The sequence below is a fragment of the Meleagris gallopavo genome, chromosome 10, assembly GCF_905368555.1.
Source record: "Meleagris gallopavo chromosome 10, MGAL_WU_HG_1.1, whole genome shotgun sequence".
Lineage (NCBI taxonomy): Eukaryota > Metazoa > Chordata > Aves > Galliformes > Phasianidae > Meleagris > Meleagris gallopavo.
Window position 1 is genome coordinate 20225696 of NC_139413.1, and position 17301 is coordinate 20242996.

Genomic DNA, 17301 nt, shown 5'->3' on the forward strand with positions numbered 1-17301 from the left:
TGTTCTCATATTGTTTGGTGTTGGGTTTTAGGTCATAAAATGTTTGTGGCTTCTCAAGGCTGTGGAGCAGAGCATCCAGGGCTGCTTCTGGTGAACCTAGTGCTGTCAAGGTGAGGGAACTGGGGGTGGGAAAAGGAGGGGGAGGGGGGCAAGGTGATGGGATCTGGTAGAGTGTCTGGATGCTGAGGTAGGGACTGGAAGAAAGACTACCTCTTGCTGATACGTGATCCCCCAGTGTATCAGTTCTGGGGAAAGCAGGGGGAGTGACTCCCAGCTGAGGGCTGTGGGATGTTCTGCACTGCCTGATGCAATGGGATGTGAGCTGGGAGTGAAGCCAGGAAAGAGGAGGGACTTAATCCTGCTCTGCAGCCTTGCTTTGAACATGATCTGTCACCTCCTGCCCTGCTGCCATCTCTTCCTGGGAGCAGCCTGCAGTGTGGGAAAAGGTATGGGCTGCTCTGTGTCCTCTCTGTCCAGTCCTGGGCTGCTGCCTGCACTGACCTCTGGGAAAAAGAAACAGAATCCGAATTTGGAGTTGTTTTCTGTGGTTTGGGTCTTGAAAACTATGATGAAGGCTGCAGTGTGCCTACCAAACCCTGGGGCACCAAAGCATCTCTGTCTGTGCCATCATTGGATCTATGCAGTAAAAGTCAGGCCTGATGCAAAGTTATTTATTTGCACTAGCACTGTAGGGCTGCAGGTTGAGCACAGGTCAGGGCAGGTGACCTCTACTCAAAGTAAACCCCATGCACTGTGGCAACAGCAAAGAGTGAGGCATTGCAGAAAGAAGCAGAGGCAAAGCTATCACTTTCAGGGTCCCAAAGTGCCTGGCTGGCCACCAGCATGCTCTGCTGGCTGTGCTGGCCCAGCAGTACATGGCACACCAGCTTGTAGCGGGGTGGCACCACCTCCTTCACCTGGCCCCGCAGCAGCTCAGCCAGGCTCTGCACCAGCACTGTGCTGCCCTGGGGGCTGTAAGCTGTGCCCCCCAGCACCCTGGCTAGGGCTCTCTCCAGCACCCGCTGCACCCGCCCTGCGTTGAACCTGCACCCTTCCTCTGGCCGCATCCTGTAGGTGTTTTCCAGGTGGGTTTCTGGAATGGGTTGGAAAAGTGGGAGCCCTGAGAAACTCACACGGCTGTGGAGGAGCCAGGGCCCCACAGAGGGCCTCTTTCCCCCTGGGGCTGCCCCCAGAGAGCTGCGGCGGCTGCCTGGGGGGCCTGGCAGGATGCTGAGCATGGAGCTGCGGCGGGAGAGCAGCTGTGGGGCTTTGCCTTCCTCTGGGCCCCGGGCTGGGGCTGTGGGGTGGGAGCCACGGGGGATGGTTCGGGGATGAGGGGCTTCAGTGCCATCTGCAGCCGTCACCCGCATGGATGGTGCCAGTTCTGGGGATGGCTGCTCAGCCATATACGCGGTCTGGAGGGGAGAAGAATTTCTGAGACCTTTGCCCTGGGCAAGCAGCCTCTCTTCCAACCCCCCCGAATCCTCTATTCCCACTTGCCCCTCAGCTGCCCAGAACCCACCTTTCCTCTGGGTTGCAGCTTGTTGAGCTCCTGGAGCGAGAAGGGTTGCTATGTGACGCTGAAACTCCCCATGGCACCGTAACTCTTTGTTTCCTGCTGCCTGCATAGCCCCATTGTCCCATTTCCCCCACAGCTCGCTGCCAGCTGCAGCCTGGACTGCAGCCAGACTAAGGACACAGTGCCCTGTGATATAGGCTTCTCCTCCTGGACACCCCAAAAAACACCTTGTGAGCATCCACTGCAATGGATGGAGAAAAGCTGTGTGAACTCTGCTGGGAGCTGCACAAAGGTTTGATGTTTTTCTCCCAGATATCATCCCCAAGCCCCACTTCTTCTGGGACTCCCAGGCCTGGGCACCCACTGAGCACAACAGTGGAGCAGCCAAGCCCCATGTTGTGCTGGGGGTCCTGCTGCACCCGTGCCCCAAGTTGGAACAGCTCTGCCTGGAACCCAAGTGGAGTTTTCTCCCTGCATGGAGTCTAGCCCTGCTGGTACGCCCTGGCTGCCCCATCAATGTGCCTTTGTCTGCCCCGACTGCAGATCTATTTGGGGAAAGTGGAAACGGCCTTTGTGTATCTATCTGCTGCTGAAGGTATTTATAGCTTGCTGCTGGCTCGTGCTGTCAAGCATGCCGGCAGCTGGCCTCTGCTCCTTGGGGTCTGGCTGTCCTTTCCTTCCACCCGCATCCACCGCTTTCCTATGCAGATCCAAGGGTTGCAGAGCAGCTCAAGGGTGGGCTTCCCTGCTTGCCTCCCCTTTACTCGGCCCCAATGCCTCTCCCAGCCCAACTGCCCGCCTGCCTGTTTCCCTAGCAATGGGCCGTGACGCTGCGGCCTCCTCCCCAGGCCTGCCTCTTCCCCGCCTTCCTCCTCTGCCGTCCTCCCCATGGCCCGCTCCTGCTCGGCCCGGCTGCATGGTGAGGCGGCCGCGTTCACCGCTGCCCTCCGCTCCCTGGTCAACAACCCCCAGTTCAGGTGGGTGGGAAGGCCGGTGCCCTCCATCTTTCCCTCCGGCATGCCGAGACCTTCCCCTGGGAAGCTCGTGGCAGCCTACGGCATGTGCGTGACTTCCGCATGGCTTTTGTGCCGTTCCTCCCTCCTGTATCTGCTCCTTCTCTCCATCTTGGCTTCAGCCGTGCTTCCTCTCGCTCTCTCTGCTGACACCTCATGGCCATGGAGCAGGGGACAGCCCCACAGGGGCCCTGGCAGTGATCCTGCCAGGAGTGGAGCTGGGTGGTCAACTTGTGTGGTCCCCTTTGCCCATCTCATGCCAAAGCCTGGCAGAAACATCAGTGTTATCACAGGAAATCCTGTGTTGGCCACCCAGAAGAGAAATCCCAGTGAAAATCCCACAAACTCCAGTGCCAGGGAAGTTGCTGTGGGGGTCTGGCCATCCCTAGATCACATCCTCCAGCTTTCGTACTGTGAAATTTGCACTCTGCATCTACCAGCGTTCCTTCTGCATCTTGCAACCAAAAATCTGCACCCTGTATCTGCCAACCTTCTTCCTGCACACCTCATCCTGCGACCCAAAATCTGCACCCAGATCTTGCACTCTGTGGCTTGTAACCTCTGTCCCACAGCTCATAGTCTACACCCCACGTTCCATTTCCTCTTCCTTGCCCCATAGACTGCAACCATGGAGAAGTTTTATTCAGTCTACTTTGCTCTTGAATTTATGGAGGACTCATAGGGCTCTGCTCACATCTCCAGACCTGGGATGGGCCAGGTGTCCTCACCTGCAGTGGCTCACCACGAGGCACGGGTTTGCTGCTCTACTGGGACTGGAAAAGAGCAAAACAGTGGATGAGGAGATAACAGGACTGTAGCCAGCACAACTGCACAAAGACCGTGGGGCTGGGGGAACCAGGGAGGCAGGACCCTATGCCCTACAATAAACCCACCACCCTGTACCCTGTGGCAGCCCTGGGGTTGTGTCCTCCCTGTCCTTCACGATCCCTTCTCCCCAGCAGTGATGTGACATTCGTGGTGGGCCAGGAGAAGCAGCAGGTATTTGCACATCGCTGTGTGCTGGCATGCCGCTGCCAGGCGTTTCGGGGGATGCTGACGAGCGACGAGGATCCCCTCAGCAGTGTCCCACCCCAGGGACCCTTCATCCTGGGCAATGTGCAGCCAGAAGTCTTTCTAGCCGTCATTGAGTTCCTCTACACTAACAGTGTCACCCTCAACAGCCATACTGTGAGTGGGGATGGGGGAACGCATGAGGAAATTAATGGGTGGAGGGCAGCTTTGTTGCTCCTAAGGATGGGATGGCCATCTGTGCAATGAGTGTGTGGAGCCTCAGCACAGCACTGTGAGGTGTCAAGAGTACCATGCCCCCAGGTGCCTTGGGACAACCATGAGTGTGGGACAGGGATATCAGAGAGGGAGAACTCCATTTTTGTTCTATCTTGCAGCAGCTCCTCTCCCATACATTCCTAGCCCAGAACTTTCATAGAGAAAGGGGATGCATCCCTGTGGTCCCTGAGCTGCTATGCCCAGCATGTATATATATATATAAATTTTACACACATATATGTGTTGGTGTATGTATAAAACATTCTGCAACAGAGGGCAATGGGCATAGAACAGGCTCCCCATGGCAGTGGTCATGGCTCTATGCTGCCAGAGTTCAAGCGACATCTGGACAGTGCTCTCAGACACAGAATTTGAGTGGTCTGCTGTGGAGCCAGGAGATGGCTTCTGATCCTTGTGAGTACCTTCCAGCTTGGGATATTCTGTGATTTTGTGATCCTATAGGTGCTAGAGGTGCTGACATCATCGGTGGAGTATGGCCTGCAGGACTTGTGCAAGGTATGACCCTGCTTAGACCTGGAGTAGTGAGTCCTCTATGCCCCTATGCTGAGGAGCACCCCAGTACAGGCAGAGCTGGGGAAATCCCATGGTAGGACACAAGACCACATGTCTCCCACCCCACGAAGGGCAGTAGGAAAGCCCCAGTGTCCTCGGGTGCCTTCTGGATGTGTCAGGAGGATGCTGTTGGGAAAGTCCCACTCTGGGGAGCACTGGGCACCCTTCGGGGCTGCTGTGGGCTGGGAGGCCTTGGGGAGGCAGCAGAAAGCAAAATGGAGTGGTGGGAGCTGGTGGGCACCATTAGGGATGCAGTCAGGCAAATGGACGGGAAGTGGGACAAGGGGAGGGAGCTCTTTGGGCAGCTGGGACACGTCACCAGAGCCATTCCTGAATTACAGCTGGGCCTATCGTGTGACCTGCACCTCATGCCCGGACTTCCCCTCCGTCAGCAGCGCAGTGGGGAAGGAGCTTGTTGAGGATGTGAGAGCTGCCAGAGCAGCCCCAAGTCTCATAAGGACATGCTCAGCAAGATCCCAGCCATGGCACCAGGTGGACAGAAGTGTGAGGTGTAGAGCTGGGGGGTTTGCAATCATCCAGCAAGGGCGTCCACAGAGCAATTCCTTCATCAGTAGATGTGTGTGAAGGTGGGGATCAAGTGACAGCTGGGGAAGCCCTTGGCTCTGTCCCCAGCTGCAGGGTGACTCAGGGCCCTTCTGCTCCAGCAGATGCTCCTCCCCACAGATCACATCACTTTGGGTTTCCAACGGCCCTGCCCTACCTCTGTCCCCACATGGCTTATGTCCTTATGTGGGAGGCATCTGGGGTGGGCAGGAGGGAGTCCCTCTGGCTGTGTCCCAGCTGCATTCGGACTGCAGCCACAGATGCTCCTCTCCAAGCAGGGAGAGCTGGGGTCACCCAGTATTCACAACTGGGGACATCGACAGTGTCCTCATGGCAGTACTGGATCACAGCCAGAGATGGGTGACCTTCCCCAGGATATGCAGTTGGCCTGGGTTTGATCATCGTAGGCTCTCGCCATAGCTGAAACTCTGCTCACTTGCTCTGCCACAAACCCTCTCCCCTCATCCCATCCGGTACGTTACAGAACCCTGTGGGGCTCCTCCACTCCCTGTCAAATGTTCTGCGTCCAGGGGGGCTGAGGGGATGCTGAACATCATGGGGATGGTGGGGGGATCCCCTGCTCTGGCCACCACTCTCTCCTATTCACCTTGCAGCTCTGTGTGGAGTTCATTAAGGACACACTGAATGTGGAGCAGGTCTGCGAGGCCCTGCAGGTAAGTGGCACCTGGCTCTGATGTGGCCAGCAGGGATGGTACTCAGGTCCCCCGTGTGGGCAATGGGCCACTTGCAGGGTGAGGATCAGCCTGGGGTGCTGGGGAAAAACCAGTGACAACTTCCCAAGGAGCGTCACAGAGAGTAAAAATAACTCTGCTATTTTGGGGTCTGAGTTGGCTAGTGGGGCCGGATTTTCCTCCCTTCCCACTCAGCAGCTGTCCTGTCCCTTGAGGACGTCACACTGGTGTGGGCCACCACAGCCCCAGGACTGTGCTCCTCTCCACAGGGCCAGATAGAATTCCCCAGGATGGATTTTTGGGCCATTTCCCAAAACTCTTGGGCCACTCAGAAGTAGTTGGGAGGCCCCGTGACTGTTTGGTGGGACTGCTGCCTCATGCTCCTACGGCAAGGATGGGAGATGATATATATACCCCATGCATCCAGGACTGACCCTACAGCCATGACCAAAGTGATGCCCCTGGGTGAGATGAGATGGTGGCCCTGGTGAGCAGAAGCTCTCATCCCACGTGGTACCTGACCACCATGGCGTAAACAGAGCTAAATTGGGCTCAGAGGAAAGAATCAGAAAACCCCAAAACCCCAAAACAAAACAAACCTGAAGTAAACATCTCGCTCTGCCCTACTGGCTTGCATTAGCTCCAGTCCCAGTCAAAGCCATGGGGGAGATGATACTGTAAGATCCCTTGTACCCCACATGCACAACCTGTCTCTGCAAGGGGATGAGGGCATGTTGTGATGACCTGAGAAGGGTACAACAATGGGCAGAGCCAGCCTGGGGGTAAGTTTTGCTCTGGGAGAGGATAAAAGACCCCCCAGATTCCTTTTGCAGCAGGGAATGGTGACAACAGGGCAGGCTGCACATGGGGTACACCTCAAAGGGCTGCATGCCAACCTTGTGTCTAGGTGAGAAAAGACGACAGTGGCTGGACATGAGAAAAGACTCATGTCCACCCAGAGCCTGGTGATGTCCCTGAGTGGCTGTGGGAGCTTGGGTGTTTCTCCTTATAACTGGGGCTGGCTGGAGCCACCAAACCCTTTGCCACGGGCTGGCTAAGAGTTGGTGTCCTGCCCCATGTACTGGCACCATGCACGGGACTGCTCTTCTTACCTGGGTCCCTGAGAGCACTTCAGGGCTGGCAGCATGAGGTGAACTCTCAATAGGGCTTTGGGAGGGGTCCCTCCTGCACTGGGGGCCCTCACGGGCGTCTCTGATGTTCCACAGGCTGCAGTGACCTACGGGCAGGCAGATCTCCAGAAGCACTGCCTGGCATTCATTGAGAGCTACACCATGGTATGGCTGCGGGGGGGAAACAGGGAGCAAATAGGGACACGGTGTGGGGCAAGGGAGTGGGGCCACGAGAATGGTGTGTCTGGAACGGGGGAGGAAATGGTTTTTCTGGGAAAAGGTGCTGGAAGCCAGGCTGGGGATGGCCTGAGGGAGGTCCTGAGGCTCCAGGCAGGGTTGGTGTGAGGGCTGTAGGTGGGTGCTGGTTTAAGCAGTGCACTCGCAGGCAGTGGTGCAGACACGGGGCTTCCACGAGCTCTCTGACACGGTGCTGGCACGGGTGCTGCGCAGCGACCACCTGGCTGCAGATGAGCTGGACCTGGTGCAAGCTGTGCGGGAGTGGGCGCACGTCAGTTCGGTGAGTGCGGCATGAGGGGGTGGTGCCCTCCCAAAACCCCCCAGTGTCTGTTCCATCTATCCATCCCTAATATCCCACAGGCAGTCCTGGGGCGCCCGGTGCCTGAGGTGGCTGCTCTGCCCGTGCAGGAGCTGCGCCTGCCCTTGCTGGCACCCAGCGAGCTGGCAATGCTGGAGAGCCAAAATCAGCGCGACCTGCTCATCCCAGTGAGTTGTGGGGTGCCCCGTTGCTTCTTGGGGACATCATGGGGCTGGTTTGTGGTACCCACACTGTTGTCCCCGTCTGGGCAGGTCGATAGCATCGCAGCAGCCTGGCGGTCCCATGCACTGCGGTGTGGAAGCGGGGTGCCCTCCCACCTCTGTCGACCCCGGCACGGCACGCGGCCCCGCAACCATCACCGCCACCTGGACCCACACAGCAAGTAGGGGCTGTGCCTCCCTCCTGCCCCCCTGGAGCAGCAGTGCCCCCTGCTAGGTGCTGAGCACTCCTGGAGCAGCAATAAAGCGCTTTTTCCCCACTTGACAGATTAGGAGCAGGATAGCAGGATCATCCCGGTGCGGAGCTCCGGGGCATTCGAAGGATGGGATGGGGGCACAGGATGAGCCCCCATTCAACCCTATCCCAGCCAGGTCCTATCCTTCTCCGGGGCGGTGCTGCCCTCCGCTGGCAGTAGGGCTGTGCTACAGGAGCGCACCACGGCCCCCGCATGGCAGAGATGAAGAAGGAGCGCAGCTTGGCATGAGGCACCTCCCAGACTCAAGCCCAGCACTGCCGGGGCTGCAAAATCCCCATCACCACCCCCGCCCCTCTTTGCACAGCCCATTGCACGCACAGCTGTGTATATCTCATCCACCCCCGGAGTTGTGCCCCCCAGGAGACAGGGTCAGACACAGCAGATAATTTATATATAATATATATATTTACTCTTTAAAAATAAACCTTCAGTTCCCACTACCGCCTGTACAAACTACAAAAATAAACCTTTGCTCTCTTTGATATAAATAACTTAGATGGCGTGGTTGGGGGGGGGGGGGGCTGCCCACCATGCCCACGCCTGGCACGGGGACGAGGACCCCAGGGCCACCCCAGCACAGCAGCAGTGTCAGGGGGCCAGGGCAGTGGGCACAGCAACACCGCTGGAGTTAAAGTGCTGGGTAACGGCGTGGACGGTGCCCAGGATGAGGAGGGGGGGTGGCAGGGGGAGACGGCCCCAGTGCATGGACATGGGGCAAGAAAGTTGCTTTCCCAGCTGGATGAGCCCAGTGGCAGTGTGGGTGCCCTACACAGGGCAGAGCTGTGACTGTGGGGCATCGCAGGGGCTTGGCTCAGCGAGGAGCACCCCAAGGACTCCTTCTTCCCTCCCCCCCCACCAAAATGCCTGTGTGCTGGCAGCAATAGGGTCCCCAGCACATCCCCCAGCTCCATCCCTCCTGTGCTCACTGGTAGGGAAACTGAGGCACAGAGAGGATGGGGGAACATGGGGTAGCCCCTCGCTACCCCACCCCAGGCAGCCTGACAAGGCCCTTGGCTGAGAAATAAATCTTTTAAAATAAGCTTAAAAATATATATCTCTCTATAGATAGTTTCCCTTTGCAAATAAATAAAGGTGGGGGATGCCTACCCTGGGCCTTGCCCACGGCTCTGGGGTACCTGCCGTATCAGACAGGGGGGCACCAGGGAAAGGCAGCCCAGCAGGTGGCCGGGTGGGGTCCCAGGAGGAGGTGACGGGGAGCAGGCAGTGGCCCCATGAAGGGAGGTGACAGGGCAGAGGGCTGGGCTCTGCGCCTCTGTGCCAGCAGCTCCAGAAACAGAGGGGGAGTTAGTGCTTCCATTTCTGGGGGGCACAGGTGCAGAGTGACCCCAAGGCACATGGGGAGACACGGCCCTGTTGACACAGCGTGGCCTGCACACAGCTTGCATAGGAATGCCAGCCTGCCCTGTCAAGCCTGGGTGTGGGGCTGTGGGGGGGCCGATCCTTCGGCTGAGATCGGAGCATCGCCGCTGGGGCGATTAGCAGCACAACACGGGCGAGCCCGCTCTGCACCTTCTGTTCCACGATGGGAGTTGCCAGCCTGGGTTCCATCCATGGAGCTGGTGACCTGTGGGGAGACAACGGGGGTTCAGCTGGGTCCCCAGAACCCAAACTGTATCCTTATGCTATGCAACAGCACCTGCACCCAGTAGCGCTTCTGCAGCAGGCCACGGGCAGCTGGCACCACGGACAAGGGGGGGACATGGGCATCGTGCCCCCAGCTCACCTAGCGCCGGGTGCCTGCCCCGTGGCGTCCCAGGCTTTGCATCTCAAAGGAGTCAGGCATGGTGCTGGGCTCCTCCACACTGTCCGTTTCAGTGCCAAAGCTGGGGTAGGAGCCAGGCAGCGTGGGGTGCAGGGCCACCGTCACCGAAGCAGTGGCTGTGACTGTGGTGTAGCTGCCGGCGGGGCCCTGCAGGTGGGTGCTGTAGGCTGGCAGGGGGGCCCGAGTGGCCGGCCAGGCGCTGGAGGAGCAGGGCTGACCCGGCCGAGGCAGTGCCGTGGGCTGTGGGTAGTCTCTGGACAGTGCGGGGCACGGCTCCCCAAAAGACAATGAAGCTGCAGGCTGGGGGACAGGCTGCTCCTTCTTCCCCTGGACCTCTGGGCTGTCCTTGTAGGGCTTCAGCACCTAAGGAGGAGCAAGGTGGGGGTGGCTGAGCATCCCTCTGACACCACTCTGCCAACCCCCACGTCCCTGCCCCTCAGCTCCATCTGACCACCACACAGACACATGGAGACACTCACAGTGATGCGGGGGAAGCTGGGGTCCTTGCCAGCCTCCAGCAGAATGTGTGCTGGGGCAGGGGGCACAATGAAGGGTCCCTGGGGGCTGCCTGGCCCCACACCGTCGCCATAGCACTCTGTGTCTGAGGTATCAGTGAAGGCAGCTGGCCAGGCTGGGGCACGGCGGATGTACAGACCCCCAGGGCCTAGGCACGGGGGCACCGGCTCTGTAGGGGGCAGGCGGGGGCCATTATCCACAGGAGATGCCTGGGAAGAAAGGAGATAGTGTAAGGGGTGTCAGAGACACACAGAGATGGGATCAAGCAGGGATGGGACAACTGGATATGGGGCAAAGAAGGAATAGGATAAAGCAAGAGTGATGGCTTAGGTGAGGGGAAGGCTGAGGTGGGTGGGTGTCGGATGACAGCAGGACTGGGCAAGGCAGAGATGGATATAGAGTAAAGGTAGGGCACAGAGCAATGGGGTATAAAGACAGGTGGGCATGGGATGGGAGTCATACCTCGGAGGGTGGCCCGATGACTGACAGCAGGACAGGCAGCAGCACCAGCCCGTTGAGCAGCCCCAGGAGTGTCAGGATGGTGAGTACCGCGAAGAAGTACCTGCAGGTAGGGTAGGCATTGGGCTGGGTGGGCTCACTGCCCCCACCAGCCCCACTGTGACCCAGCACTGCCGGATGGGGTGCCCAGCCCTCACCTCATGATGAAGTCGAACTCAGAGCTGGCCAACATGAGGACGCCCAGAAGGGTAGAAACGGCACCGTCCATCACAGGGGCAAAGGTGTGCTCCAAGGCAGCAGCTGAGCGCACGTTTCTGCTTCCAACTGCCGTAAGGAAGCCCTGCGGAAGGTGGGAGGATTACGGAGGGCTCATCCCCATGGGGTGAGGAGGTCACTGGGTCCAGGGGTGGAATTAGGATGCCCCATAGGCAGGCAGGGGTCTACTATTGCTCACCAGGGCCACGTGGACAGTGAACTCCACGCCGATGCCAACTGAAGCAATGAGGATGACCACAGGGATGGCACTCAGCTTGATGCCCATCAGCCCCATAATGCCGAACAGTTCCACAGCCATCATGGCCAGGATGGAGACCTGGGAGCAGAGGGGTCAGTGAGGGGGGGCTCCAGTGCACGCCATGCCCAATCCAAACCATAATAGGATGATTGTATCCTCAACCTATTGTCCCTTCCTGCTCTGTTTGGGGTGTCTCTTTTTCCATCTATTGGCCGATGCTCTCCATCCCCTTCATAAGGAATACCCTTACAAATCAGGGTAGATGTGGCACTGAGTAGGCATGGTGGGGATGGGTTGATAGTTGGACTAGATGATCTTAGCGGTCTTTTCCTACCTCAGTGATTCTATGATTTTATTCCCGATTCCCACTACAGGTGTCCTCCACCCACCTCCACCTCCACCTCCATATGGGCATCCATCCCCAAGAAGCAGGTACCCAGGGCACACACTCACGATGATACCGGCCGTCCAGGGGTTGAGCAGCAGCAGGGCGCAGACGAGAAAGGTGCAGGCCAGCAGGATGCTGATGGCCAACAGGAACCAGTGGCGCAGGCCGATGTATTGCTCCCAGAAGAGGAAGGGGTAGCCGCTGGGGTAGCTCAGCACACCATGGCGCTGGGCCGCCTCCTGGCAGATGGCCCGCACGCTCTCAATTGCCTCGACGAAGTCGGCTGTGCGACGCAGCCCGCTCAGGTAGAAGGGGAACTGGGCGAACTCCAGCGGCTGGGCTGCTGGGACTGAAGAGGAGAGCATAGGGTAGCATGGAGGAAATCAACTCCACGTGAGTGCAGTCAAGATATGTGCCTGGGCACACCTCGAGTAGCTGGGCATTGCCCAGGGAGGTGGTGGGGTCACTGCCCCTGCATGTGTTCAAGAATCACAGAGATGTGGCACTGAGGGACATGGTCAGTGGGCAATACTGGTGGTAGGTGGACAGTTGGACTGAATGATCTTAGAGGTCTTTTCCAACCGTAATGATTCCACTCTATGATTCTATGAGTATCACAAGGCTAGGGACAGGGAGCTGGGGATACAGAGTGATGCTTGGGGTGTAGGGCACAGAGAGGGCAGAGCAAGAAGGTGCAGGGTACATCTCCATCAAGGGATGCCCATGGGATGAGGGATGCTGGGGGTTTCCCAAGGGGCAGGGAGCAGCGTCCCCATGCCAAGGGATGCTCGGGGCCATGGAGATCCCACTAGGCGCTCACTCACTTCGCAGGTTCTCGCCCGTAGTGTCGTACTTGTCATGGATCCACTCAGGCGGCGGTGGGTAGAAGTTGGCCTGGGAGGCAGCGAAGCCCAGGGGGTCGTTGCTGGCCCACACCGTCAGGCAGATGTAGAAGGTGTCTGGGGGGATGATGCCATTTTCATCCACCAACCGCCGTGTGGTCAGCTATGGGGGCGGCAGGGATGGTGGTTAGAAGAGTGGCGGGCACAGCTCAGGTACAGCCCCATTGCTCCATCCCCAGCCCCGCTGCTCCATCCCCAGCCCTATCCCCAAGCACCTGGTTGAAGTTGAATGGCTCCTTCTTGTTGCCAGTCTGGATGAGGAGCTTGTAGGCCAGTGCCCCGTCCTCAGAGCCATTGCGATAACTATCATGGGTGATGCGGCCGGCTTGCCAGTCCCTGTCGAAGGTGGCCTGGAGCCCTGGGGACAAAGCATGGGGTGAGCATCCCTGGGGGCACCATGGGGACACCATGGGATCCTACCACCCATTGGGGCTCCAGAGGATGCAATGCACTTGGGAAGGTATCTCTTGGCATAAAAGTTGGGGTGGAAGCCCTGGGGATGCCCCTTACCTCGCAGCCAGTCCTGGAAGTAGTGGAGCCACATCTTGGGCAGGTCATGGTTACCCTCACGCACCACGTACTTGACAGTGCTGAAGGCTTGGTGCAGGCTGAGCAGGGCAGCCTGAGCGCCCGGGTAGTGGAAGCCACCCTTGGTGACGATGAACATGTTGTAGAAAGAGAAGTACTTGAACTGGGCTGAGATGAAGGCGTGAGCCTTGGTGTCCCGTGGCACAATGTCTGTCAGGTAGAGCCCGTCATGCACCATGGTGGTGCCGTAGAGGCTCAGTCCCAACAGCGCCAAGAAGAGGACCACCACCACCACCTGCAGGGACAACAGGTCAATCAACGTCTCACGCCACCGTGCTGCATCACACAACCTCACATCCCCCACCCAACTTCACCTTGGTCTGGGTCCGCAGCAGGAGTGGGGCATACTTCTCACGGGCAAAGTCGGAGAGGCTCCAGCGGCACAAGGGCAGTGGCACACACTCACGCCCGCCCTTAGCCTCGTCCAGCTGGGCCAGCAGGTCCCGCGTGGAGCTGGAGGGGGTGAAGACCTGCGAGCCCAACGGGTCAGCAGGCGGCAGAAGCACGGCGGGCGAGGTGCACACCTGGGAGGTGGGTGGCAGGACAGTGACGATGTGGTGGCCCGAGGGGTCGCACTGGGTGAAGGCCTGCACGGTGGTGGTGATCTGAGTGCTGGTGGCCACGCCGGGGTGGCCGTAAGGGGATGGGTGGGAGGCATGGTTGTCGTTGGCATCGGCCAACTCCTGGGGTTGGATCTGGATGACCCGTGAGGAGCAAGGGCTGCGGGAAGAGGAAGGAGGAGGTGGTGAGGAAATGAGCAGGACTGCCCATGGGACTGTTTCGGGTGGGACATGAGGGTCCTGTTTGCCGTCCCTGGCGGATATCTGCTACCTGTAGAAGCAGCAGAGGATGTCGAGGCGGCGCTTCTCCCGCCGATACAGGTCCAGGCTCAGTATGGCAGGGAAGATGAACAGCACCATGGCGAAGTTGAACACCACCACCACTGCTGCCTGCGGGCAGAGGGACGTGTCAGAACCAGGCTCTTCCCACCCCACAACATGGGTAACCACTCCCCAGTGGGTGCTGGGCATACCTGGAGTGAGAAGGCACGCAGAGCGGGGATGGGCACCAGGGCAGCCATGAAGAAGGCAATCATATTGCTGACAGAGGTGAGAGCCACGCTGGTCCCTGTGCGCCGTAGGCACTCTCCGGTCCGCTCCTGCAGGACACAGAGGGACACAGTGACAAGGGACCGTGGGGAACAGTGGGGCATCCCAGGGCTGGGCTGAGTGCTCACCTTGAAGGGGATGTGCTGGCTGGTCTCAGTGAAGGCATGAGCCAGGAGGAACATGTCATCCACACCAATGCCGAGCGCCAGAAAGGGCAACACCTGTCAGAGAGCAGCCAGTATCAGCATGGGGATACAGCCACCACTAGGGACAAGGGGACCCACAGCTCTTCCCCCAGCATCTACCTGTGTGGTGGCTGCATTGAAGGAGATACCAAGCAGTGAGCAGAGCCCTAAGCCAGAGGCCACAGAAAGGGCCACCAGCAGGACCCCGGCCAGGCCCACAGCGCCCTGCGACTTGGAGCAGTCCCAGCGCAGCATGGTGACACAGGCGTAGGCCAGCTGGAGGAGCACAGCAGTTAGCAAGGAGGCAGTGGGCAGGGAGGGATGGAGCAGGAGAGGGACAGAGGGGAGTATACACACCATGAGGAGATATCCCCCAGCCACCCGGATGGCACTGACATCGGAGAAGGACTTCATGATGTCGTTGAGTGTGGTGGTGGAGAAGGCATGGATGTTCTGTGTGGCATTGGGTGGGATGGAGTCCTGCGCCAGCTGCAGGGCATACATCCCATTAGACAGAGCATGACACGTCACCCCATAACAGGACACAGAGGGTGAGCATTGCCTGGGGACCCGTTGGACCACAAGCATGGCGCTGGCACCCATGACCATGTGAGACTCAGGCAGCTGTCCCTGGTGCCCACCTCCACGAATTTCCTCTGCCAGGCCTCCAGGATAGCACCTGCCTTCTCCTCACTCCAGCTGATGTCATGGATCTCGTAGTCATCCTTGAAGTGCTCAAACAGCTGTCGAGGGCTCATGAGAAGGAACATTGTCTGCAGGGCCTCGGCACTGAGGAGACACACACACATACTGCTGAGATCAGGGCTGCAGCACCTGTGTCTTGGGTCCCTCCAGAATTCCACAGAATCTGTCCCTCTTATCCCCAGCCTTACTCCAAAGCACTGTCCCTCTTGCCAAAGTGTTCCCTTGGGTGCTGAAAGAGAACACCACCACTACAGGACCCCACGCTGTGCCCAGTGATCCTGCTCTGCAGCCTTTACCTTAGCAGCTTGCCCTGGGAGTCTTTGGTTGTGCCGCCCAAAATCAGCTCCTCCTGCCAGCGCATGAACTTCCTGGAGAAGCCATGGCAGCCCCCAGAGAGCTCCGCTGGGATATCGGGGCTCTGCCGGAGGAAGGAAGGCAGTGTCAGATGCGGGTAGAGGATGGTGAGCCCTCCTGGTTCCACCCCAATCCCCATGGGCTGTCACCCACCTGCTGGCTCTGCTTGTTGGGGGCGCTGGCGGGGCACTGGGGGTCATGGGGGTCCAGGCAGGGTCGCTCCATGTAAGCCTGCCCCACCTCAGCCTTATCCAGCAGCTCCTTGAAGCCTTCTAGGGATGTGAACTGTCCCAGCTCCTCCATCAGCTGCAGAGGGTCCAAATTGCTCCACTGGATATCAGGACGACCCCTGCGGAGAAAGCGGCACGGGGTGATGCTGAAACCCCCCACCCCATACCTCACTGCATGGGGTCAGCACCCCGACATCCCTGACGGCAGGGCTACGGGGGAAGCATCGGTCCTTGATGCATCCCGCAGCGTCCCTGAGCTCCGGCGCAGCGGGCCGTGCCCTGAGTCAAGCAGCGTGCCTGATCCTGTTAGGCTGGGACAAAGGGGGGCAGGCGGCCCCGCGCGCCCCGCTCCCTGCAAGCAGTCAGCGCGATTACTGCCCGCGGGATAACGTCTTGATAGAGGGAGTGGGGAGGGGATGTTGGGCCCATTCTGCTTTCAGGTTTTGGGGTCTGCTATAGGGTCAGGGTAGGGAGCGAGGATGGGAGCTCAGGAAATGGGGCTTTTCTGCTGCCTATGTAGGATGCTCTGCTTCAGACTCCACCTCTGTCCCAGCCCCAGCAGTTCTTTGAGAGAGGACAGACTAAAAGAAGCCAACTAACCCAGTCCAGAGCTGCAAAAAGGGAAAGAGAAAGCCCAGAGCAAGTGCGGGCTCTGGAGAGAAGTGCAGCCCAATGATTCATGAAGGCTGGCTGGGCCGGAGCCGGGCGCTCCAGATTCCCACATACCAACTGGAGCCGCTGCCACTTCCAAAGAGAGCCCCTTTTATCTGCTCTGCTTGCTTCACTGAGCCAGGGCAAATCCTTTTGTCTTTCCACAGATTGCCACGCTTTGTTCTCCCAGCTCCCGCCCTGCTCACCCCTCAGAGCCTTAAAAGGGGACAGAGTCCCGGGGCTGCCCCATGGGTACCTCTGTGGGGAGGTGCCCTGCTGCCACCCCTTGTCCAAATCCAGATCCTCAAGAATCCCTGATTTGTCCTCAAGCGTGGGGACGATGCCAGTCCCACGGCAGACAGTGCCACTGGTGCAATGCTTGCTGCTGGGCAGGCTGGGATGCACAATCCCAGGGTCTAAGGGGGGGCCAAACAGTCCCCCCCCCCTTTCCCCCCCCCGTGCTGGCTGGGCACGCCAAGGCCCCTTCCCCCTCCTCCCATCCCTGAATAAGGCCACTATTTCATCTGGTTGGCAACGGGCAGCTTTCAGAACAGCATTAGCATGAGAAAGCGCGGGGCTGCGTTTGCTGACAATGCACAAGGCTGCCCGGGCTCTCCCGGACAAACACGGCTGTAAACAGAAGGAATGCAGGGGGCCTCCCCAGGCCCCACCAAAAGGCACCCAGGGCAGGGAGACGAGCATGGAGTGAGCAGCCCTATGCACCTGCACCTCACTGTCCCCACATCCCCATTCCAGGGCTGGGGGTGACGGGGATGTGCCACCAGGGCCCCCACTGGTGTCCCCCAGACACTCACGGGAGGTAGGCTGAGCCTCCCTGCAGCTTGGCCCCTTCCCAGAAGCAGTCCAGCGGTGTCAGGATCACGCAGGGGAACAGCTTCTCGATCATCTGCAGGAGGAAGAGTGGCAGTGGGTTGGAGGGATGCACCGTGCCACCGCCCTGTACGCCTGCCACCACCTCCCATCCCGGCCCCAATCTGAGTGCCCTACGTGGAGCTGGAGGGCTGCACACTCCCAGCAGATTGGTTTTTACCACTGCTCCGTTCTCAGTGGGCAGATGGCCAGGGGTGGGAGTCTCATGGCACCAGTG

At 59.1% G+C, this 17301-nt stretch overlaps 3 protein-coding genes across 14 annotated transcripts in view; 1 reads left to right on the forward strand and 2 right to left on the reverse strand.

Annotated features, from left to right (window-relative positions):
- Positions 1-8300, forward strand: BTBD19 (BTB domain containing 19). Of its 7 annotated transcripts, none has more exons than XM_085232346.1 (12): positions 1-110; positions 1656-1811; positions 2063-2114; positions 2335-2496; positions 3495-3720; positions 4282-4335; positions 5571-5630; positions 6875-6943; positions 7164-7295; positions 7380-7501; positions 7586-7716; positions 7821-8300. In XM_085232346.1, the coding sequence occupies exons 4-12, from the start codon at positions 2408-2410 to the stop codon at positions 7823-7825; spliced, it is 888 nt and encodes a 295-aa protein (XP_085088472.1). In that variant the 5' UTR covers positions 1-110; positions 1656-1811; positions 2063-2114; positions 2335-2407; the 3' UTR covers positions 7826-8300. The 7 variants fall into 7 exon arrangements, with proteins under 7 accessions (XP_085088472.1, XP_085088469.1, XP_085088470.1 ...); XM_085232345.1 differs by having other exon boundaries at positions 21-110; positions 7376-7501; XM_085232343.1 differs by having other exon boundaries at positions 7586-8300.
- On the reverse strand, positions 658-1665 carry DYNLT4 (dynein light chain Tctex-type 4). Its single transcript, XM_085232349.1, has 2 exons — positions 1523-1665; positions 658-1415 (listed from the first exon to the last, which is right to left on the reverse strand). The coding sequence occupies exon 2, from the start codon at positions 1404-1406 to the stop codon at positions 729-731; it is 678 nt and encodes a 225-aa protein (XP_085088475.1). The 5' UTR covers positions 1407-1415; positions 1523-1665; the 3' UTR covers positions 658-728.
- Positions 8193-17301, reverse strand: part of PTCH2 (patched 2) — a 25636-nt gene continuing 16527 nt past the window's right edge. For 4 of the 6 annotated variants that reach the window (XM_085232332.1, XM_085232333.1, XM_085232330.1 and 1 more), the window contains 20 exons: positions 17009-17100; positions 15466-15661; positions 15255-15376; positions 14895-15042; positions 14611-14742; positions 14374-14529; positions 14197-14289; positions 13993-14118; positions 13788-13909; positions 13274-13679; positions 12882-13194; positions 12587-12729; positions 12294-12474; positions 11535-11818; positions 11022-11159; positions 10765-10907; positions 10571-10670; positions 10072-10317; positions 9554-9955; positions 8193-9394 (listed from right to left, as the gene is read on the reverse strand). In XM_085232332.1, the coding sequence (XP_085088458.1) occupies positions 9554-9955; positions 10072-10317; positions 10571-10670; positions 10765-10907; positions 11022-11159; positions 11535-11818; positions 12294-12474; positions 12587-12729; positions 12882-13194; positions 13274-13679; positions 13788-13909; positions 13993-14118; positions 14197-14289; positions 14374-14529; positions 14611-14742; positions 14895-15042; positions 15255-15376; positions 15466-15661; positions 17009-17100 (3543 nt within the window). In that variant the 3' untranslated portion in view covers positions 8193-9394. The remainder of the gene's footprint in view (positions 9395-9553; positions 9956-10071; positions 10318-10570; positions 10671-10764; positions 10908-11021; positions 11160-11534; positions 11819-12293; positions 12475-12586; positions 12730-12881; positions 13195-13273; positions 13680-13787; positions 13910-13992; positions 14119-14196; positions 14290-14373; positions 14530-14610; positions 14743-14894; positions 15043-15254; positions 15377-15465; positions 15662-17008; positions 17101-17301) is intronic. The other 2 variants (XM_085232331.1, XM_085232329.1) reach the window with 1 other exon arrangement.